At 44.7% G+C, this 24,378-nt stretch overlaps 2 protein-coding genes across 2 annotated transcripts; both read right to left on the bottom strand.

Moving 5' to 3' along the window:
* Positions 1-1,217: 1,217 nt before the first annotated feature.
* On the bottom strand, positions 1,218-2,363 carry LOC132473878 (olfactory receptor 51E1-like). Its single transcript, XM_060074162.1, has one exon. The coding sequence runs from the start codon at positions 2,361-2,363 to the stop codon at positions 1,446-1,448; it is 918 nt and encodes a 305-aa protein (XP_059930145.1). The 3' UTR covers positions 1,218-1,445.
* A 15,065-nt stretch (positions 2,364-17,428) lies between these two features.
* LOC132474846 (uncharacterized) lies at positions 17,429-22,603 on the bottom strand. The gene has a single exon (XM_060075732.1). It carries the CDS (start codon positions 22,462-22,464, stop codon positions 17,908-17,910), a length of 4,557 nt encoding a protein of 1,518 aa, XP_059931715.1. The 5' UTR covers positions 22,465-22,603; the 3' UTR covers positions 17,429-17,907.
* Positions 22,604-24,378: the final 1,775 nt, after the last annotated feature.

The raw sequence follows: 24,378 nt of genomic DNA, 5'->3' as shown, positions 1-24,378 counted from the left end.
GAAGCAAAGAGAGATTGAAGATGTGCCTTAGCACGTGCGAGCGTTCTCCCAGCTGAAAAATAGACCTTTAACCCATGTCCAATCGCTACCAAGAGAATTCTGGCTTGCTCTGGCTCCAACCGTCTGTTATGGTATGGATCCACAAGCCCGGAAGTAGTGGGAGGAGCCGGGATGACTATTACCCTCGGCCTCCTTACTTGTCTGGTGCTGCCCTCTGTGGATGGAGCTGTTATTGCAGCCTTCAGTAAGGTCCCGTTTCCCTGTGGCTATGTATGGTATTTACGGCTAATATGTTTGGTCCTGCATCATTGAGTCTATGTGTGGGTAGCTTAGATTCTTTAAAATACGTAACAGCGCCAAATTGAAAAAGGAAACCGCTATAATGAAATAGCGACACGAGTGTATTGCTAGTTGTGAAAATGTCCACACCGCGGCAACCCATTGCGCCAAATTGAAAAAGGAAACCGCTATAATGAAATAGCGACACGAGTGTATTGCTCGTTGTGAAAATGTCCACACCGCGGCAACCCATTGCGCCAAATTGAAAAAGGAAACCGCTATAATGAAATAGCGGTAATATTTCAACATGAATTGATAAAATAACAGGGGATGGGAAAGGGGTATGGCTGTTTCAGAAGGGGGATGATTTTGATCATTTAAATTCCAAAGGGGGATGCCATCCCCCCTCAACTTGAGTGCTGAGTATAATAGTTATTAGTACAGTATATGTTTGTATAATACTTATTCCAGTGTTTCAGTTCACCCGGACGTTGTAGTTTTCCATTACAAAAGGCCTGACTATTCAATTTTAGTCTTTCCGAGGTAGAGAAAGATGCGTTTTATTATGTGCAGTATAACACAGATAAAGATCTGTTTCATAATCAGATATCAGTAGGCCTATAAATCATTATTGCCATTTTTTACATTGACAAGTAACACAACTTTGCTATGAAGCAAATGCATAGAGTAAACAACATGCTTCATACTAACTAATACAAGCTTAATTACATAAACGGGTGGAGTCTAATAACCTCCCCTGGTCTCTCTTAACCCTCAAACCTACAGCAGCCTTAAGTTCATTAGTTGGTATTCAATAATCATATATCATTGAATGTGCGGGAACACAACACTGATGATTGGTGGAATTAACTGAATTAAACAAAATAAGAAATCAGTCAGACAGCAGCTCAGTAGCTCATTTACTGCTGGTTCATTACACACACACACACACACACACACACACACACACACACACACACACACACACACACACACACACACACACACACACACACACACACACACACACACACACACACTCTGTGAAAACAATGGCTGGACCAGGGAGGCTCAGAGTGGGAATGTTAAGCTAAAAACATGACAACATAGATGCTTGAATACATGCATCATGTTTGGAAGCAGCAGGGTGAATAATGTGCGAACGGTCAATGTGTGTTCTGCAGTCTATGCAGCCGTTTGATTTGCCTCGAGATGTCCTTCATCTTCAAGCCATAGATGATTGGGTTACACATGGTGGGGATGATGATGACGAGCAGGGACACCAGGGTGGGGGCCATGCTGCGAGGGTCGGCCTCCGTTCTGCTGCCGATGATCTCGTAGGAGGTGGTGATGAAGTAGTTGATGAAGACCAGCAGGTGAGGAAGGCAGGTCTGAAGGGCCTTGCCAATGAAGACTCTGGAGCTCTTCATGCAGACGGCCAGGATGCAGGCGTAGGAGTAGAAGACGAAGAGGCTGGGCAGGTACACGGTGAGGAAAACGCCCAGCATGCCGTAGACATTGCTTAGCAGGATGTCCCCGCAGCCCTGCTTGGCGAGTGAGTAGATGTTACAGTACAGTCGCTCCATGCCCAGCCTGCACAGCGGCACCCTGCTGGTCAGCAGAGTGGCTCCACCGATCAGACAGCCAGGGGCCAGCCACGCCCCCACCAGCATAACCCTCACCCGGGCCATGGTGATGAGGGTGTGGTACTGCAGCGGCCGGCAGATGGAGACGTATCGGTCGTAGGCCATGAGGGACAGCAGGGTGAACCCCGAGGCGCCGATGAAGTAGATGACAAAGGCCTGCAGGATGCACATGGAGAGGGAGATGGTGGGGTCCGAGGCGGAGAGCAGGTCCACAAGGAGCTTGGGCAGGATGGTGCTGCTGCCCACCAGGGAGTTGAGCAGCAACGCAGCGATGAATATGAACATGGGCTGGTGGTGGAGGCTGCTCTGGGAGCAGATCACATACAGGACCACCAGGTCGCTCAGCAGGATGAAGCTGTACACTAACAGCAGGATGAAGAAACACACAGAGTTATACCGCCCTATTCCCCGGAACCCCAGCAGCGTTATGAGTGTCATGTTGGGACTGTGGCCCACAAGCTGGGACGCATTTAAGGCCATCAGAAGTGGGCTGTGCCCGCCTCCAGCATTTATGATGGGAGATGGACGTCTCTCTGGAGTTCAGATGTTTTGATGACCTCATCACCAATCAGTCCCGCCCCCAGGGAGGGTCGGACCGGTCAGGGACACCTGGTACCCTGATCAAAACATCTTCTGAGTGGAACTCAAAGAGAGCTTTAATAACTCAATAATTGGATATTTGCCATGTCTCTCTCTTTCTCCTGCTGCCCAACCATTTACATAATGAAGATGGCAAACAACTTACACACATGTGACCCCCAGGGGTACTTGAATCTATAGTTTAGAGAATGATTAAACTAGACTATCAAACTATATCCAGGTGTGTCCAATGAAGGCACAGAAATGGGACTGATGCAATCAATAAACATTTATTATACAATAATCAATGAACATGCTGGTTAGCAACAAGTGCAAATAAAACCCATGCAGTTAGCAGCAAATGAAAATCAAACACTAAAACACTGAAGACAAATACTGTTCCCACAAGAGATGACGTAAAAAGGCCCATGGGCCACAAAAGAAAGATATAATAAACAAAACAAACAAAAGACAAAACAATTTGGGTTAAAGGGCTACCACTAGCCGGCCTTCCCCCTAGTCTCCCAATTAGCCCACGATACGGGTGACAGATGTTTATAGCACTCGTAGGTTACATTCAAATAGATACAAGTAGACAAATTCGGTCCTGGGAAAAACAGTGGCTGGTCGAACAGACGACGGCAATCCTCGTGTTTGGGCCAGCCTAGATGAACTAGACCTACAACTCCAGTACCAATGCGTTCACGTGTGGATGACGCGAAGCAGTGCACTCTCACCTGACGTGAGCTTTCTGTCCCTACACAAATAGCGAACATGAAATGATGAATGCTAAAAACACTACTCCATACATTTGTATTAGAACGGGAGCCAGCACACTTACTTGCTGCTACCCCGTGTGACTCACAAATCGCTGTTATGCGATCACGCGTCAGTAGACTCGTGGTTGTGTGCACCATTTACTGGTCACCATATGAAAAGACTCCAAGCCAGGGTTACGTGCAGACACCAGGCTGAAGCTACAAACAGACAGTAGACTGTGTTAGGCGCTGCTTAATAAGAATAAGTTTGCATAAAAGGATAAAACGAACATTTCAAAAAGACTCACGTTCTGTTTAAGCAGCTGCTACGGAGGCTTTTACTTCCACCGTCTTTGCACTAATACTGAGTTCGCACCTCTTTTAGGTGCGAACTCAGTACCTAAAAGAGGTGCCACATGTGCCACCTGATCTAGATTATTGCCAGTGGGAGGGGCCAAGGTGCATTACCCATCACTACCGTCCTACCTGCTACACACACATCAATTTATCTTTATTAACACATTTTTAAACTACATACATACACAAGTGAACATTTAAACTTCATGCACACCAAGTTAAATTACACATATATCCTGTATCTATTCTCATATGGGTTAATGCTCGTCTTAGTCAACATTCTGATTTATATAATAAACAACCCAACAAACATATATATTATATTTTGACATCGTTTTGTTGGATCCCGCATAGATTATGGTGCTTCTCCTGTATGTATCCTTTTGTTTGTATGTCTGCAGAAGATACCTGCTGAAGCTGCTGTCAGACCTTCAGATGGTGGAGATATCACTAATACTACCGTAGTACTGTAGTACTAGGACCTTTCATGTGTAACATGCAGTCTGCCCTGGTCCTTTGGCAGTGATGAAGCAGGTGGGGAAAATTCAATGACGCAGGTGTAGAAATGCACGATCATTTGTTAGGCAGATTGAATTTCCTCAGCTGCCTCAGGAAGCATAACCAATAAAAGTTTATATTTATGTTTACATGAACATTTAGTAATCAAGTCGTCCAATTGCTGCGATCACAACTTCAAATATAGCTGCGAGCAGCAATGTGGGGGTCAAGCAGAATGGGACTCAGTAAACTGATTTTGCTGGACAGACGTAATCGGTTAGGTGGCTACATGATGATATTGACAAATTGTTATCACAATGAAATTACATTGAAGTTGCTTTGTAAGGGCCGGAATAGACTTGCTGCTAACGCAACCCTAGGCGTTGATGATGCCCAATTATTTGGGCATCATCAGGATAGGGTCAGAAGACTATGACCAAGTTTGGTTTGGATGCATGAAGGCCTTGCAGAGAAATTAGCTCACATCCTATTTGACGTCCCGCTGAGGACAAAGGTCACCAAATTGTTTGGATGTCCCAAGAATGATTTCATGAGTCTATGTACCAAGTTTGGCTATGAGATGCTGAGAACAGGCTTACTTCCTGTTTGCCGGCTTTGCCGTGAAGTTGGATTGGCTGTCACGGCAAAACGGTTTTGAATTTGAAAAAGCTGTTTGGCATCTTTGTTCAGCTCGGTCTGAAAATCATATTTGGCAAATTTCATGATGATTGAACATAATTTGTTTCCTGTGGATATGTACTATTGATTTGGACAACTTTCAACATGGCGGCCAAATGCTGATGTTGCCATTGGAAATATTTTATTAGCTACATGGGGCGGTCTGATAGTATCACCAGACATTGGACATTTGTTCGAAATATACTCATGTGAAGAGAGAAGAGTTAAAACACATCTTCGTTAATTACAGCACCCCCTAGAGGTCGACGGTCACTAAATTCATAGAGTGTCTCCATAATGATGTCATGGGTGTATGTACTAAGTTTGGCTATGATATGTCAAAGGGCTGCTGAGATATTGGCTTACTTCCTGTTTGGCAGCTTCACGGTCAAATTTGATTGGCTGTTAGGGATGTTATCTTTCGATGTTTTTTATCAAGCATGGCCTGACGGTCATGCGTTCCAAATTTCGAGATGATTGGACAAAATCTGTGACAGGAGATGCATTTTGAAGGTTTTTGACATAAACCAAGATGGCGGAAAATCCAGCGTGGCGCAAATCGACGACATAGAGTGCGTTGAACTCGGCTTGGATCAAGGAATCCAATGATACCTTGTTTGTGAATATTGAATGAATGGGTTGAAATTTATAAACCTGAATGCATGTCCAACTTTGACCTGTTGGTGGCGCTAGAGCTGATGAGCTAGCGACCTCAAATTTAAGGTTAAACAAATTTAAGGTAAAATAATAACAATAGGAATTCATACGAAAACAATAGGTAGTCTCGCAGCTTCGCTGCTTCACCCCCAATAACTGGTTGTAGCAAGTACAAGCAGGTTTGCATAGTTGTTTGAATCAGAGTGAGAAGTGAGTCCTTTTTAATTGATATAGAAAACAGTCTGGTTGACCACAGCCGCACTCTCTCCTGCCACGATGCCATCTGGGGGGTTCAGGGTCAGCTCTGAGGAACACAAAGAACACAAGATGAGGACTCATCAAGTAGACTGAAGAGTCTACTTGATGAGTCATGCAAACTATCTCAGAAGTTTGTATGGAGAAAAAAATCGTGCTATTTTTTCTGAATGAACGAGATACCTCCAAACGCCAAGGGCAGCTCTAACCTCAGGGAGCAGGTCGCTCATCATTCTGAACCCCGAAGGTCTTTCCAATAGGGGATGGAACTGGAGACCTGAGCTATAACATGTCACATGTTACATGTCAAATTAGGATTCACCACTTGCTTGGCTAGATGATCTATGTTCAAACCTCTGCCCTTCTATTTCAGTTTATAGCAGTTTATAATATCTGAGGCATAGTGCTTAAGGTCTGACGTTAGCAGAGAATTATGTGGAATCTTAATCCTCAACTGTCAGCGTACCTGAAATACACACGTTTCCATTTACAATTACCACTGTTGAGGTGCTCAATGTGTTTTATAATGAGAGTGGATCAGACTCAATGTTGTCAGAGTTGGTACAGATAAAGGAATAGCACATCAGCAGGGGTCTCATTTATAAAACTGTGCGTGGGATCGTTAATAAAAGTGTATGTACGCCCAAAAGCCAAGTTTTGCGTGCGGCAAAAAATATTCTGACTCATAAAACCCTGCGTACGCACACCTCTAAGAAATCTTTGCTTTATAAATCACAGAGTGCCTAAGTGTGCGCAGCTGAATCGGCTTCACGTTCCGCCCTGTACACGCCCCTTTTTAACCATAAATGGTCAATGCAAACGACCTCATGAATGCGATCTGCATATGAAACAGACTATGATGTCTTGTCGGAAACAATGGCAGAAGGACTGAGAAAAACAAAAGAGCGCAATTTCACGGAGGTTGAAGTGGAGACACGTGTGGGTGAGGTGGAGGCCTGAAAAGTAGTTTCGTTCGGCGGTCACGGGATTAGGATCACTAACAACAAAAAGCAGAGTGAGTAGCAACATGTTGCTGCAGCAGTGAACTCTGTCAGTAGCACGGAGCGTACAGTTCCAGAATTAAAAAAGAAGTGGTCTGACATAAAGGTACATATTTTTATGCACCAATAAATCGTTATGGTCCCTGAAGACCCTCTCCCTCCGAATCCTGCCATTTGCATGGTCCTCCAGCAGTGCCAGCAGTGCCATGGTGCAGCATTATGTACGGGGCTCACCGCTGTATTTATAGGGTTACGGTAATAACACAGACCGAGAACACCTTAGATAATCAGTTTGTAATTACCCACGTAAAATGTTCTTGAACATAACCCCTTTTTAATGCCTGATTTGTCATGAAAAGCATCAAGAGGAACGGACAATAATATAACGATTGTGATGAGGAGTATGTGGCTTGGCTTTCCACACTTGGGATTTAATTGACATTTGATTACATGTTTACTATGTGTTTACTAGCTCAGGAGGTAGAGCGGCTTGGCTGGTAACCGCAAGGTTGCTAGTTCGATCCCCGGCTCCTCCTAGCTGAGTGTCGAGGTATCCCTGAGCAAGGCCCCTAACCCTAACTCCTACCGACGAACTGCTGTCGCCTTTGCATGGCTGACTCCGCCGTCGTTGTATGAATGGGTGATTGTGTGGCAATATTGTAAAGCGCTTTGGGTGGCCACATGGTTACAGATAAAGCGCTATATAAATGCAGACCATTTACAGTGACACATACATATATTATGTTATTGACACATGTTGGACAGATGTTTTATTCCATGAAGTCGTGCTGTCAGTGGACAGTATGGAGTGACGGGATTAAATATAGAGGATTTTGAATAGGTATGAAATAACGCAGTTGACTTAAATTATTCCGATTACATAGATTTAACGCATGATACGGGTTGAAATTAAACTTATGAAGGCCGATGATAAAACATAATTGTTCTTCTCACTCTACATTTCTTCAGTCTGACTTCAGTTCACCACCACACCGTCTGTGTCGCCAATTCTCCTATTCACACAAACCATGTGTACGCATGGGTCAGAGTTTGCTTAGGGCTGCGCACATTCTCCCGTCAAGTTCGTTTTTTATAGATCACAACCTTGGCGTGGAAAGTCACGTACGCCACTTTCAGCCCCGTTATGTGCGTACGCAACGGTTATAAATGAGTCCCCAGGGGCTGGATTCACAAAAGTGTTCTTAAGATAAAACTTAAGATAAAAGTGTTCTTAAGATAAAACTAAGATAAAAGTGTTCTTAAGATAAAACTAAAATATAAGAAGTTCCTAAGAATCTTCTTGAACACTATTCACTAATTTTTTCTTAAGAATTGTCGATTGTCTTTCGAACTTGAGAAGGTCTTAGATTGTTAACGTAGTAGAGGAATGCATGTAATGCCATGTTTCCACTGCAGGGTGCGGAACGGTTCGGTTCGCAAAGGTGCGGTAGGGAGGGGGCGGTATAGCCCAGCTCAGTTCCGAGGTCGCGTTTCCACCGCCGACAGTACCCTTTAAGGTAGGCCGGATGTCGATCGCCGCGGCAGCTACGTAAACATCGTAAACAACGTCTTCCTCCCCAAGAATGCAGAGGAACTTCTCCACCTCCTTGATCGCGCAAGCAAGCGTTTTACGCGACATGTTAATTGTAAAGAATAATACCTCGAGGCTACTGTTTGTTTGTTTTTATCCCCACGTCGCCCCGAAGTGATGATTATGTCGACCAAACAACGGAGGGGATGTGCAGCTAGAGCGTCTCGTCTCGTTTTCAGTACCCCAACGGAGGAGTACTGAAAACTAGGCCAAAACGAGTACAGCTAAGTCCGGGTCACGCCCACTTTTGGCGGTGGAAACGCAACCCGTACAGCACCTTTGCGAACCGATCCGTTCCGCACCCTGCAGTGGAAACGCGGCATAATGTTCATCCTTGCGCGCTCTTGTTGTTGCTGGAGCAGCGGAGGGGGCCGGCCCCTTTGCTATGTTACCTGTACTTTGTTGATGTTTATGGTTTGGGTTTCACGGAGAATAAACAGTTAATTAATTGAATAAATAAATTAATGGAGGACAACAGTGCCAAGCGCAGCAAGAACTTCTCAATGCAGGAGTTGCTGCTGTTGGTGGAGGAGGTGGTTTCAAGGCGAAAAATATTGATGGGGAAGTTGGATAACGTAGTCACGGCAGATAATAAGAAGAAGGCGTGGGCGAAAGTTGCCCAATCGGTGTCCGCAGTGGGGGAGACGGAGCGCGATGCGATTGCAATAAAAAAATAATGGGAAGACGTTAAATCCCTCGTAAAGTAAAAGGCTGCTGAGAGGGCGAGGGAGACGAGGAAGACAGGAGGAGGGACGTCCTCTGTTAAACTCAACCCTTTGGAGGAGAACATTTTGGGGATGATAGGGGAATCTCTGGTAGGAGGCGTTCAAGGAAGGGTGGACACTGGAGACCACAGCTGTATGCAGCTGCTACAGCAGACACAAACGGGTAAGCTCACAAGCGACTCTGTATACGGGAGTAACATGTAGGGTACATCGTATGTACACTCAAATTTTGGGCATTTTAAGTGCATTATATAGTGCATGAAATTAACCACTGAGAATTCGAACACCACTACAAAATGGCGAGCACCCTATATAGTACACTATATCCGTGATAGGGAACGATTTCGAACACAGCTTATGGCTGCTTTCGATGCTTCCCCTGCTTCCCCTCCTTTTCCTCCTCTTCTTTTCCTTCTCCTTCTTTAGGTTCTGGCAGGCTAGATGTAGCAAAGGCGCATTACTGCCTCCACAGGCAACAAATAGAAGTTTGGATAAATCACAAATCTCGCGAGACAGATTTTTAACGCGACGGGTAATATCGTCGAGGTTAATCTCGCGAGATCTCGTGGCACGAGATCTCGTCACACCCCTATCCAGTGTTGGGCATAATGTGTTACAAAAGTAGTGTAATTACAGTTATGTATTGCTGTTTGCTGTAACGCAGTAAACCAGTAGCCTAGGCTGTTACTGGAATTTGATTTCCTAGAGGAGATGACTGAAGAGATGGAAATCTCAGTTCTCACCATCATTGAAAGGCTTTCTTTGACCTCCTCTTCACAATCTAAGTCCTAACATTTACCCCTGTTGGTTTTTACAATTGAATTGAACCTTCTGCTGTTCTTTTTTTTCTTACAGAATTCTGAAGAAGGTCTTACTCTGTCACAACTCATTTCAGAGTCCATCCTCCAGCCAACACCAGTGACGACACACAGCATGGAGGACATGATCTTTATTCAAGGAGACCTTTTGGAGGAAGTGCGGCAACTTAGAAGAGTCCAAGAGCAACTTCTACTGGTGGAGAGAGAGAGACTGCTCTTGGCCAAAGCCAAATTATTAGTAATGTATTAGTATTAATAATAATATATTAGTATTTTAGAGTATTATAGAGTATATTAGAGTATTATATTATATATATATATATTAGAGTATAATATTATATTAGAGTATTATAGAGTATAATAGAGTATTATAGTATTATATTAGATATATATATAGAGTATTAGAGTATTGTATTATATTATATTATAGTATTATAGAGTATATTAGAGTATTCAAGTATTGTAATTGTATTATATTATATTAGAGTATTATAGAGTATATTAGAGTAATATATTATATATTAGTATTAGTAATGAATATTAGTAATATTAATAATAAAAGAAATTGCTCATAGAATTTCAGGTGTTGTTTATTATTTATTTACATGAATCTCCTCCTTACAAGCTCTTGTCTCACTTGAATGCCGGTATTACATGGAGCGGGGACGGGGCCATCTCCCTCTGGTTCATGGTTGTCTGGAACATCTGGAAGAGGCAGCCGGTACATCATGCAGAAGTTGTGCAGGATGAAGGCACAGGTGATGATTTTACACCCCTTTTCAGGGGTGTATTGGAGCACTCCACCAGAGCAGTCAATGCATCAAAATCTGGATTTGACAACCCAAAGGCACCTCTCCACAACACATTTTTTGTTTTGCGTTGTGCACGGCTGTAGCGCTGTTCAGGCTCTGTTGCTGGGTGGAGGATTGGAGTCATCAGCCATGGTCGTAGAGCGTAGCCACTATCACCTTTTATTGGTTAGGAAAGTAGTTAGGTAAATTATTGAAGTATTATACAGTGAATGATTTTGTGTAGTCTAAATTAAAATTCATCACTATTTACTCACCTAACAACCATCCATCTGGCATTTCTCCTTCATTAAATTTTATGCCTGTTCCCGAATTCATCGATATGAAGGAGTCGTGGGTAATACCTGGCCACCTTGCCACAAGGTCAGTAACCCTTTGTGTTGCATCACAGATCACCACTCCAGTGTTAATTGAGTGGAAGTTCTTTCTATTGACAAAGCCATCCTCCTCATCACTTGGTGCCAAATGAATATAAGTTAGTTAGCACATTAATCCCCACGTAACACACACACACACACACACACACATATATATATATATATATATATATATATATATATATGAGGAGCTCTTTTCCAAAACGCTATAGATCCATTTGAATAGTTTTTAGGATAATTACATTTTTTACCTAGACCCAGATATTTTGTTAATATTCAATTTATCCTGTTAAAATGGTTTGTTGACTCAGTCTGAACATGTTGTACAATGATTTTTAAATCAAACCACAACATTGTTGATTATAAATTCAAATATATATTTATTTTTTTCAAAACGCTTTAAATCCAAATAAGAGAAAATACAACATACGATATCATCATCTCATACTATAAATTAATATAAATAAATAAATAACCGCCAAATAAAATAAATAGTAACATAAACTAAATAGTAAAATAAATACAATTTCACGTTTATTGTCCACCACATATAATAAAAAAACAACACACATACAAATACCACTAATTAATAAAAATACAACAATGTTAACAATAAATTCATATCATTTAGTAACGCATTTAGGCTAATAGTCATTCAGTGCCGAACCTGTAAAAAGTAATGATAGTATTGATAATAAATAGGCAAGTTATTTAGTACATTCATAGTTCTTTTTTTTTTTGTAAAAGTATCAAACCTGTAACAAGTGGGACCAATTTCTCCAATACATGAAAACCAGTAAAATTTAAAGCAAGTCAATCAATAATACATTGACATTAATTTAAGTGTTGAACCCGTAAAAAGTAGGACCATCGTCCGCTATACATAAAACAAATCACATGTGTGAGAGATGTTCTTTGAGTCTGTGAGAGGACACAGAGTGAGAGAGTGAGAGACAGAGAGATTCATCACTTTAGCATGAATCACTCTGTATCTTCATCACTCTGGCCAGCATTGTCAGTCACCTGATACAGTGCATCGTCATAAAAAGCCCTCACCACATCAGACACACCTATTGCTCCTAATAGTGCCAGCACATCGCACTTCTTTGCGCCTTTCACAGAGGTCTGCTTTGGAAGTAACGCAGGTTTCAGGCAGCCCATCGCTTGCCCCGCTTTAATACGCTATGGCAACAATGCTCCCCATTGTAAGCCATCTTTAAACCAACCTTGTTGGTACTCAAATCAAGCATGCGTGCTTCGCTGATTTTAAAGCTCCTCTGTGACTTAACACACACTTTTGTGGCTGACCTGTAATCAAACGCCTTCCAGTCTGTGCCATAAATGTGAACTTTGCCGAATTGCTGCAGGATGGCATGGTATTCCTGTGGTAGCAGAATTGTGTAAATTTTCCTGATCTTCTGCTCAATTCTGCCAAAGACTCGGTCTGCTGGGAGATAGCTGTGACCCCTTACTGGAAAAGTGTACTCTATGCCAAGGTTGGGAAAAGACTGGCGAAGTTCCCTGAGCATGGACACCATGTTCATGTTTTTGTTTTGCCCGTAACATGAGTCACTGAACAGCCGAAGTCCCCTTGATCTGCTGACTTTGTGCCGAAGTCGAACCTTGAGGCAGTCACTCAGCGCGGATGCAATCATATTACTGTCCTTTCTACCCTAATTTTCCTGCCACACATAGAGATGGACATCATCTTTTATCTGGTGACTATTCTCTCTGTGGTGCACAACCACACCAAACAGATACAGATACATCTGCTGTGAGTAATAGGCCTGTCCTATTGAGGTTTTTGGAAGGACCATGTTTTGCATCATATCGAAACAGAGGGTCACATGATCTTCAGCAACCCTGCCTAACAGGTCATAAAACACACGAGCTCTGCGACGATGCAAGATGAATGATGCAGATTCCATCCTCCGTTAGGTTTGGATCTGTCATCCTGATCTTAAACTTGGCACAATCAGAGCATGCATCTGTAGCTGGGTGACCGAAGCCAAGATTGAAATCCTTGGAGAACACTGAGTAATAGAGGGAGTAGCTGGTCTGAGCATGGTTCTGAGCCTCAAAGAGCTTATGCATCTTGTGCACATTCTGGTCACTGGGGAGATACTTGCGGCCTGGTGCTCCTCTCCGCCCATAATGGCTGGCCCTGCAGGTAAAAGACTGGATGTGCTCAACAATGAGTTGCCTTCTCCTGCTGTGCTCCTCACTGTGCCGTGCACCACCTCTTCTCTCTGGGCGAGCCTCAGCAGTCTCGGCATAATATTGGGCCACCCGGGACACACGGTCTTTGCTGATGCCTGTGAAAGTAATTATTTAGATTGTTAATACAATGAATGGAGCCAGTGGCGGTTTTAGGTACGGGCGAACCAGGCAGCCGCCCGGGGCGTCATATTTGTGGGGGGCGCCAAGTAACATGGGGGGCGCCAAGAACAGTAAAAAAAAAAATCCGCTGCGTAGCGGTTATCAATGAAGCACTACATAACATTGTGTTGGGAATAGGTATTTTGGCGCCCCCTCTGGCTGCAGGCGCACACCTGCTCGTTGAGAAGGTGCCGTGCGCAGACGGAATGAAACCCCCACTGAAGTCCGTAGGTTCACGATACAAACTTGCTGGAAACTTGATGAACTGCCGTGCTCTTCTACAGAGTGCATTTGTAACATCACTGACCACTCGGCTAACGGATGATTGACTCACACCCAGGGTGCCCCGGAAGGTTCAAGAACATTCGCAAACTCGTTCATTGAGCGCGACAAGACAGATAACACTTATTTTACAAATTACATTTATTAGCATTCCTAACTTTATATTTGTATTGTATTGTATTGTATTTATCTATTTCCCTACACATTAATAGCTAAATGTTATGGCGATAACGTAAATAATAATAATAAAAAACATTTACCAGTTAGTAAATGCCTGCTCACCTATCTACCCATCTATCTATCTAATATCTATCCATCTATCTATCTATAACCTATTATCTATTCTCTAAATAAAGGAAATTAAATTAACACAAGCTAGCTAGGCTATGATACACTTTAAACACTCAGTTTACTAGCTAAATTCGATTAAACAATTAAATGCAATACAAATATAAAGTAAAAACAAGTGTTATGTAGCGATCCGTTATCTGTATTATGTTATTTCGTCTTTGGCAACATGAGCGGGAATGTTTTTTTAAACCTGCCTGGCAACGGACAACCCCTTACGTAATATGTTGTTCATTGCCTGGCAACGGACAACTGATTATGTACCCGGTAAAAATTTGGCACCCGGTACAAATTTGGTGTGACAGCAGCACTGTCACTTTAAAATAGTACCGGGGGCGAAAATTTTTACCAGCCTACGTCATCAGTTTTCCGTTGCCAGGCAATGGACAACAGATAACGTAAGGGGTTGTCCGTTGCCAGGCAGGTTTCAATCGCGCTCATGTTGCCGAAGACTAAATAATATAATACAGATAACGGATCGCTAGATAACACTTGTTTTTACTTTATATTTGTATTGCATTTAATTGTTTAATCGAATTTAGCTAGTAAACTGAGTGTTTAATGTGTATCATAGTCTAGCTTGTTTTAATTCAATTTCCTTTATTTTATTTAGAGAATAGATTATAGGTAATAGATAGATAGATAGATAGATAGATAGATAGATAGATAGATAGATAGATAGATAGATAGATAGATAGATAGATAGATAGATAGATAGATAGATAGATAGATAGATAGATAGATAGATAGATAGATAGATAGATAGATAGATAGATAGATAGATAATAGATGGGTAGATAGGTGAGCAGGCATTTACTAACTGGTAAATGTTTATTATTATTATTATTCACGTTATGCCCATAACATTGAGCTATTACTGTGTAGGGAAATAGATAAATACAATGCAATACAATACAAATATAAAGTTAGGAACGCTAATAAATGTAATTTGTAAAATAAGTGTTATCTGTCTTGTCGCGCTCAATGAACGAGTTCACGAATGTTCAAGAACCTTCCCACGTCATTCGACGCCAACGGGCGACGCGATCGTCTGTTGCCAGGCAGGCCTACTATGGATGACGTAGGCCGGTACAATTTTCGCCCCCGGTACAATTTTAACGTGACAGCCCCGCTTCTCGTCAGTGCCAGTAGGCAGTGGCATGATATCACCCCTTTAACTCTGACTGCTGTTGGTGGCGCTGTCACACCAAATTTGTACCGGGTGCCAAATTTGTACCGGGTACGTAATCAGTTGTCCGTTGCCAGGCAACGAACAACAGATTACGTAAAGGGTTGTCCGTTGCCAGGCAGGTTTAAAAAAACATTCCCGCTCAAGTTGCCAAAGACGAAATAACATAACACAGATAACGGATCGCTAGATAACACTTGTTTTTAATTTATATTTTAATTGCATTTAATTGTTTAATCGAATTTAGCTAGTAAACTGAGTGTTTAAAGTGTATCATAGTCTAGCTAGCTTGTGTTAATCTAATTTCCATAATTTAGAGAATAGATTATAGATAATAGATAGATAGATAGATAGATAATAGATAGATGGGTAGATAGGTGAGCAGGCATTTACTAACTCGTAAATGTTTTTTATTATTATTATTCACGTTATCCCCATGACATTTAGCTATTACTGTGTAGGGAAAAAGATAAATACAATACAATACAAATATAAAGTTAGGAACGCTAATAAATGTAATTTGTAAAGTGTTATCTGTCTTGTCGCGCTCAATGAACGAGTTTGTGAATGTTCTTGAACCTTCCCACGTCATTCGACGCGATCGTCCGTTGCCAGGCAACGGACGACGCGATCGTCTGTTGCCAGGCAGGTGTGGAATGGATCACGTAAGGATGACGACCCGGTACAAATTTGGTGTGACACCGCCATCTTGGAATGGTGATCCGCTCCACCCAGTAGCCGCGTTTACATGGACACATCTGTTCCGCATAGATTTCTATGCGGAACAGAAAATTATGATATATACGCCTGATCTGGAATACAATTATCTGTTCGGAATAGATTCTATGCCGAATTTTAATCGGCATGTATACACTTATTCCGAATAGATTGGGGTGCAGCCGCAGTAGTTCGCAATTGGTCCACTGAGGCATGTATACACTTATTCTGAATAGATTGGGGTGCAGCCGCAGTAGTTCGCAATTGGTCCACTGAGCTCCGTCTGTACTTTTAAGCACACCGAACTTGACTGCTGTCAAGGAAAGTGGATTTATTGCCTGATTCACGTCTTTGTTGCCACTCCGTAATAGTAGTCCGGTAAGCGTGTCCGGTTGCCAAGCGACGGGACATGGGTATTTATTATTGACGTGTTTGCGTATCGTAGTGTCCACGCGCGTCCGGGATAACTGTAAATGAGTAGGCTACTACTAGTAATTTTGCAGGCTGAACGTTAAAATACTTCTTAACTTAGAGAGACCGCTCTCTCTCACCAGTCTTGGCTGCGGACTCGCATCCAAATTCCTCTTGTTTGCGGCGGAGCTGGGGGTAAATATAAAGATCTGACGAGAAATTGACGTAGCTGCGCTGTCCTCCTCCTTAATTGAAGGAGCATGCAGAGAAAAGCTCTCTCCCGCTGTGCTTTCATTAAAATCAAATTTAAAATCCCCGATAGCGATAAGACATCCATTATGTCGCCGCCAGTCCAGAGATGTGTCAGGTGTGCACGAGAGACATAACGGACACTTTTGTTACTGCCATGTACATTCGGATCACATTTTAGGAACAGATCTATGCCGCATAGAAATCTATGCGGATCAGATGTGCCATGTAAACGCGGCTATTGTAATCCGTTTGGCAGGAGTCTGTAACAGTCTACTGAGTCTGACACGGTGCTTAAATGGGCTCTGGAGACGCAGGAATGTTGTTGGATTCAACTATTTGTGCATGGAAGCAAAAAAATATCTCCCCATCAAGGCCAACAGCAGAGTAGCCTACGAAAAGAATAGACTGATATGAATGCTTCAAATATTAAAACCCGATTGATTAGGCCTATGCCGACATAATATCAGTCCTAATCCTGAACGCACCGTGCGTACATTTTTCACGGCATTTTCCCCCAGACAGACAGACAGACACTTTATTTACCCAAAGCTAACTTTCATAATCCAGCAGGTTACACAATACAAATAACTCTTACACAAATACAAACAGCCTATACAGTAGGCTAATACAGCGCCCACCTCAGCAAAAGGTAAAATGTAAAAAGAAGATATAAGCTACATTTAAAATACAGATGCTGTAGCCTACATAAAAATACAGATGCCACATTGTGAAAATGAGCCTCCCGACTCACTTCCACTTCGGGACGTAGCGGTTTAGGACGCAATGAAGGTCTTTGAGTAGGCCGCAAAAATTTAGCCAGCAGCATAAATTAGTTGAAAAACTGTGATTTATTTTCCACGCTTGAAAAGTGAAATGGCAAAGCCAAACAAAATACTTGATAAACAAAACAAACAAGCAAAGTTCCATTAACCTGAACATTAACCAGCCTCACAGCAAGCGGTCTCTCTATCCTCCACCAACCTTGAACGTAGAAAATACCGGGCTTAAATAAAGCCAACCAATTACACAAAATGGTAGATACCAACTGCCATGGGGGTTCACCGACCCAAGTACCACAATACATTTATATTTTATAACGAAATCATAATCAACCAGACACTTCATTGCATATCTTAACAGTTTGCATCTTGATCATAAAGTTCACTGTTGCAAAAATGCAACATAGCACAATAATTAAACATAGAAAAATAACGTCCCCCCCCCTTTACAACCAGTCATGTTACTGCATCCCAATCAGGCAATGATTAAATCCCAGGTGCTCATGTTCGTGAAAAGGAGGGCTACCTTTTCACATTTCCCTCCACCTCACGAGGCTCGACACTGGGGTGGCGAGACAAGAAATCGGCCACCATGTTTTGCTTACCCGCCCTATACTGTACATGAAACTTAAAAGGTTGCAAAGCCAAAAACCAACGAGTTATGCGCGCATTAGTGTCCTTCATTGTACCAAGCCATTTCAAGGCTCTATGGTCTGTTTCTAGCACAAAGTCCCGACCCAAAAGGTCGTAACGAAAAGTGTCCAACGCCCACTTCACAGCAAGGCACTCCAGCTCAATGGCTGAGTACCGTGTCTCTCGGGGAAACAGCTTACGGCTGATGTAGGCCACCGGCCGCTGCTGTTCTCCCTCCCCCTGAAGTAGGACTGCCCCCAGCCCAACTCCAGAGGCATCAGTCTGTACAGTCCATGGCTTTTCAAAGTCCGGGCTCTGGAGCACTGGACCGCTGCAGAGCGCTTCCTTAATGTCCATGAAGGCTTTCTGATGTCGCTCCTCCCACGGAACATTCACCGACCCTGACTTCCTAGTCAGGTCCGTGAGTGGCGCTGCTCTGGTGGCAAAGTCCGGCACAAAGCGCCGGTACCACCCAGCTAACCCCAAGAAGGACCGGATATCCTTTTTTGTCTGGGGCTGTGGACAGTTGCGGACGGCCTCAATCTTGTCCCTCTGAGGCTGGATCACCCCACACCCGACCACATGCCCCAGGTAGCACACCTCCTGCTGAGCGAAGGCACACTTCTTGGGCTGGACAGTCAGCCCCGCCTGATGGATGCGCTGGAACACCTCAGCAAGATGCTGCAGGTGCTCTGCCCAGGTGGTGCTGTAGACAACAATGTCGTCCAGGTATGCCCCCGCGAAGGCACCAGTCCCCTCCAGCACACGGTCCATTAGCCGCTGGAATGTGGCTGGCGCCCCATGCAGGCCAAAGGGCATCACCGTAAACTGGAACAGTCCATGCGGTGTTCTGAAGGCTGAGTAGGGTTTGGCCTCCTTAGCCAGAGGCACCTGCCAGTAGCCTTTGCTAAGATCCAGAGTGGAGATAAAATGCGCCTTCCCCACACTCTCAATGAGGTCCTCCAGTCTGGGCATGGGGTAGGCGTCAAAGTGCGACTGAGCATTGACCCAGCGGAAGTCGATGCAAAAACGCATGCTGCCGTCCTTCTTTGGCACCATGACCACAGGGCTACTCCAGGCACTACTGGACCGCTCAATCACACCCAGACTCTGCATCACCTGCAGCTCCTCCTGGAGAGCAGGTAGCAGACGCTCCGGGACCCGGTACATCCGCTGCCGGACTGGAGTGAAGTCCTTCAGGCGGATGGGATGTTCTGCCAGGGAAGTTTTCCCGGGCTGTTCACTGAACAGACCATCAGGGATGATGGCCCGTAACTCCCGCTGCTGTTGTGAGGTGAGGTGGGTAAAATCCAGCTCCCCAGCTGGACGGTCAGTTGGGAAGAACTGCTCCGGGGTGTCTTCCTCCTCCCTCACGGCTTGCACCAGCAGCTGCTGAATGGGCGGCCGCTCCCTCTCGTGCCACTCTTTCAGCAGGTTTACATGGAACGTCTGCCGCTGTTTCCTCTTGTCAGTCATTTCCAGCTCGTAGGTTGTGGGCCCCAACTTCCTGCTGATGCAGTAGGGTCCCTGCCATTTGGCCAGCAACTTGTTCTCCTCTGTAGGCAGGAGCAGAAGAACTCTCTGGCCGGGCTGGAAGGTCCGCCGCCTTGCTGACTTGTCATACCAGCGGGTCTGGGTGTCCTGGGCGTCCTGAAGGTTGTCCCGGACTAGGCTGGACATCTCCTCCATCTTCTCCCGCATGGCCATGACGTAGGTGAGAATGTCGGTGGTGGTGGACTTTGGTGACTCCCAGGCATCTCTGAGGAGATCAAGAGGCCCTCGGACCTGCCTGCCATACAGGAGTTCGAAAGGCGAGAACCCTGTAGAGGCTTGAGGAACCTCCCGGTAGGCAAACATCAGGTAGGGAAGCCACCGGTCCCAGTCCTTGCCATTAGCAGCCACAAACTTCCTCAGCATCCCCTTCAGTGTCTGGTTGTACCGCTCAACCAGGCCATCGGTCTGGGGGTGGTAGGGAGTGGTCCTAATTCCCTTTATACCTAGCAGCCTATATACCTGCTTAAGGGTGTTGGAGAGGAAAACTGTTCCCTGATCAGTTAAAATCTCCTGGGGAATCCCTACTCTGGAGAATAACTGTAGGAGTGCAGGGGCAATCGTTCTGGCTGTGACCTTACGTAAGGGAAAGGCTTCAGGGTAGCGGGTAGCGTAATCACAAATTACCAATATGTATTGGTGGCCTGTCTGTGTGCGCTCTAGGGGTCCAACAATGTCCATACCTATCCTGGTGAATGGCACCTCTATGATGGGGAGGGGCTGAAGTGGAAAAGGTCTAACCTTGTGTTTGCTGAAGAGCTGACAGGTAGGGCATGTTCGACAGTGTTTATGTACATCAGTATACAAGCCTGGCCAATAAAATCTGCTGGCTATCCTCTGCAAGGTTTTCACATTACCCAGATGACCAGACCACGGAAGATCATGTCCTAAACTCAGGATCCTTGACCTTAAGCCACAGGGAACCACTAGCTGCTCAGTACTATCACCCTCAGGTTGATGATATAGCAAGCTCCCACGCACAAAGTAATACTCCCCACTAAGTGCTTTTGCCAGGCCTGTGCTTACTCCCTCAACCTCAGTAGCCTTCCCAAACAGCTCTTTAAGGGACTCATCCTGCTGCTGTAGCTCTCTTAGATCACCCGGGATATCCCATATATCCTCCCCCGTGCTAGGAATAGCTTGGTCGTCTACCCTAGACATTGCTTCAACTGTGCCAAACAGCTTCTCCCGTCTGCGTTGACTGCGACTCTTTGGCTCCCTGACTATCTCAGGTGGACTAATCTCTTCTTGTCTAAAAGGCATGACATCTAAAAGTGTCTGGGGGTCTGACTCATCACCCAACGCCCTCTTAGTCTGAGCTCTCGTAGCAACCATACTAACAGGCCGCGTAGACCGTACTAGTTCAGGCAAGATTGCGACATCCTGACCTAATACCACTGAATGGCTCAACCCTTTAACTATCCCAGCTTTAAGCCTATAGGTTTGGTCATGCACTTTTACACATATATCCGCTGTGGGATACTCATGCTCATCACCATTGACACAGCATACCCTGACTCGCCCACCTTTCAGCATGTCTGGCTGACCCACCAGGAAGGGCCGCACCAGGGTCTGGGTGCTGCCAGTGTCAAGAAGAGCCCTGACTGGTCTGCCATTAACCGTAATGTCAATTATCTGCACTCTACCAGCACACACAGTTTCTTTCCCAAGCTCAGGCACAACACATACACCAGCAAATTTACCTCTCTTCCCTGGGCAATCCCTGGCTAGGTGACCTGGCTTACCACAAGTGTAACACACAAAACTGTCTCGGTTGGTGAGGGTTCGGGTTGTAGCGGTGTCTGTGGGTCGAGGTGTTGTGGAGTGTGGTGTGTTCGGTTGAGGCTGATGTTGTCTGTGGCTTGGGCCCCTACTCTGCTCGCTATTTCTAGGACTAGCTCCACTCCCATAACCCCCAGACATACCCGTCACCACAGGTCTGCTGGAGCCTTGCACGCGGAAGTCCTTTGGTCCCAGGCGGGCAGCCAGAAAAGTGTCGACCAGCTCTGCGGCTCGGTGTCCTGTTTGCGGGTCGTGCTCCTTGACCCACACCCGCACTTCTGTGGACAATGAGCGCATGAACTGCTCCAAGATGAGGATCTCCTTGATCTCTTCAACTGTCTTGCCAGCCGGTTTAATCCATTTGTGGAATAAATCCTTAAGTCGGTTGTAGAACTCTCTCGGGGTCTCCCCTCTCTCCATGTTTGGATCCCGGAATCTTTGACGGTAGACTTCGGCATTTATTGCATACTTCGCCAAGATGGCTTCTTTGACCTGGAAGTAGTCCATCGCATCATATGGATCCATGGCCACATATGCGGACCGCGCTCTGCCCGTCAGATAGGGCACAAGGAAGACAGCCCAGTCAGCTGGAGGCCATCTGTAGGCTGTAGCCAGCCTCTCGAACGTGGTCAGGTACTGCTCCACATCATCCCCTTCGGCCAATTTGGGCACGGCTGCCCTGGTCCAGGATACTGGGGACGGTGCTGCTGGGTGCAGTGGAGCTGCCGGCGGCTCGTCGGATGGTGCTGCAGGCGGCTCGGCGGGTGGCGCTGCAGGCGGCCTGGCTGGTGGCGCTGCAGGCAGCCTGGCTGGTGGTGCTGCTAGCGCTGCAGGGCCCGCTCCAGCCCCATCACCGCTTCTCCGGTCCCGCCCCAGCTCATCATGAACGTTGTTGAGCTGCATTTGGACACTCTGCCACCTCTGCTCTTGCTTGAACGCCTCACGCTCCTGGGTCTGCAGGGTCTTCTGTAGGAGGCTATACAGAGATGATAGGTCCAGCAACCCGGGGTCTCTTCCTGTGCCAGCATCCTCCTCTGGCTCACCTCCCACAGCTCCTTCTTCCTGCTCACCCGGCTGGACTAGGTCATCCAGTGCGCGCCGTCTGACTGGCATCGCTCGTCGAATCAGAGCCCGTCTCGTCGGCTTCCTCTTCACTGCTCCAGGGGGCGCCACGATCCCACCACTGCCACCACATGTGAAAATGAGCCTCCCGACTCACTTCCACTTCGGGACGTAGCGGTTTAGGACGCAATGAAGGTCTTTGAGTAGGCCGCAAAAATTTAGCCAGCAGCATAAATTAGTTGAAAAACTGTGATTTATTTTCCACGCTTGAAAAGTGAAATGGCAAAGCCAAACAAAATACTTGATAAACAAAACAAACAAGCAAAGTTCCATTAACCTGAACATTAACCAGCCTCACAGCAAGCGGTCTCTCTATCCTCCACCAACCTTGAACGTAGAAAATACCGGGCTTAAATAAAGCCAACCAATTACACAAAATGGTAGATACCAACTGCCATGGGGGTTCACCGACCCAAGTACCACAATACATTTATATTTTATAACGAAATCATAATCAACCAGACACTTCATTGCATATCTTCACAGTTTGCATCTTGATCATAAAGTTCACTGTTGCAAAAATGCAACATAGCACAATAATTAAACATAGAAAAATAACGTCCCCCCCCCTTTACAACCAGTCATGTTACTGCATCCCAATCAGGCAATGATTAAATCCCAGGTGCTCATGTTCGTGAAAAGGAGGGCTACCTTTTCACACACATGAAATATGAAAATAGGATGCAATGTATAAATATGCAAAACTAGGATATAACTAGGCTATAATGAGAATACTTGGTTAACTTACATCTGTGCAATGACTATCCTCCTAAATTAAATTAGTTAGATGGTAAGATTTTTGTCTATGGAATGATCCTGTCACTTTACTGCCACACATTGTGTGTGTCAGTAATGTGATGAGGTAGGAGAATCCGGGTATGGTTCGTTCTTTGAATATTCCGATTTATAACAAAATCAGAAAAAACAATTAACAGGATCGTTTTTTGGTTTTTCTGATTTGGTTTCGAGACTGAAAAAGGGCTAAAGGAATAAACAAATAAACGGCATTTGATTTTGTGTTTGTGTGTTGGTTTTTAAAACCCGAAACAGAAAAACAAATAGGGTCTACAAAAATAGATACATTTATAGTTATAGGCTACACCAGAAGGCAGAACGCAGCGAAGAAAAAAGAGCCAACCACCTAAACCAACAATAGACTGTCTAATTATATTTAGCCTTAGTTATGGCCGCACTTGAACCTTATGGTGATTTTTTTCGTGAACTATTTGACACTGGAAAGACACGACGCGATCAGTACCGCTCTAAAGCATTCTGGTGCCCCGAAGTACTCCGTTATGATGGTGAGGAGGTTCTGTGTGGAGCACAACCTTCGAAGAAGAAATCTAGTTTTGCCGGCTCCCATGGGAAACAATAAAGCTGCCCATTGTAGAATGCGAGAGACTCGATGGAACGTTTGAAACGTCTATGTATTATTATTATTTATTTTTAAACAACCTCTTGCCTACAGAGCAAGCGTCTCTATCGATTGGGCCACGGCCACGGTGACCACACTGTAGGAACTGGATTTACTAATATATATCGATATGACGCTACAACTAACAACAAATGAGAGGAGAACTCCTCAAATTGGGCGCAAACACTTCAAATGCATTGGCTGAGAGAAAAGAAGGGCAGAGATTATTAGCATACTAGAGAGACGCCGTATTTTACAGCGTTGTGATGTGCACAAAAGCGCCGTATTTTACGCACGCTCTTGAAAGGATTAATTGTGGCCTAAAAAGCGGGGCTTTTTTACGCATGACGGCGTAAAATACGGCGTTTTTCTACATTTTCCGGCGTTTTTTCCGGCGTAATGAAGGTGATATGCGTCTAAATGATGCCGTTTTCTGGCGGGGATGGCTTGCCATACTAGAGTGGAGGTAGCGCGTCAGTCTTGAATTTCTG

The sequence above is a fragment of the Gadus macrocephalus genome, chromosome 16, assembly GCF_031168955.1.
Source record: "Gadus macrocephalus chromosome 16, ASM3116895v1".
Classification (NCBI taxonomy): domain Eukaryota; kingdom Metazoa; phylum Chordata; class Actinopteri; order Gadiformes; family Gadidae; genus Gadus; species Gadus macrocephalus.
The sequence above is the reverse complement of the archived record's forward strand: the minus strand, read 5'-3'. Positions and strand labels throughout refer to the sequence as shown.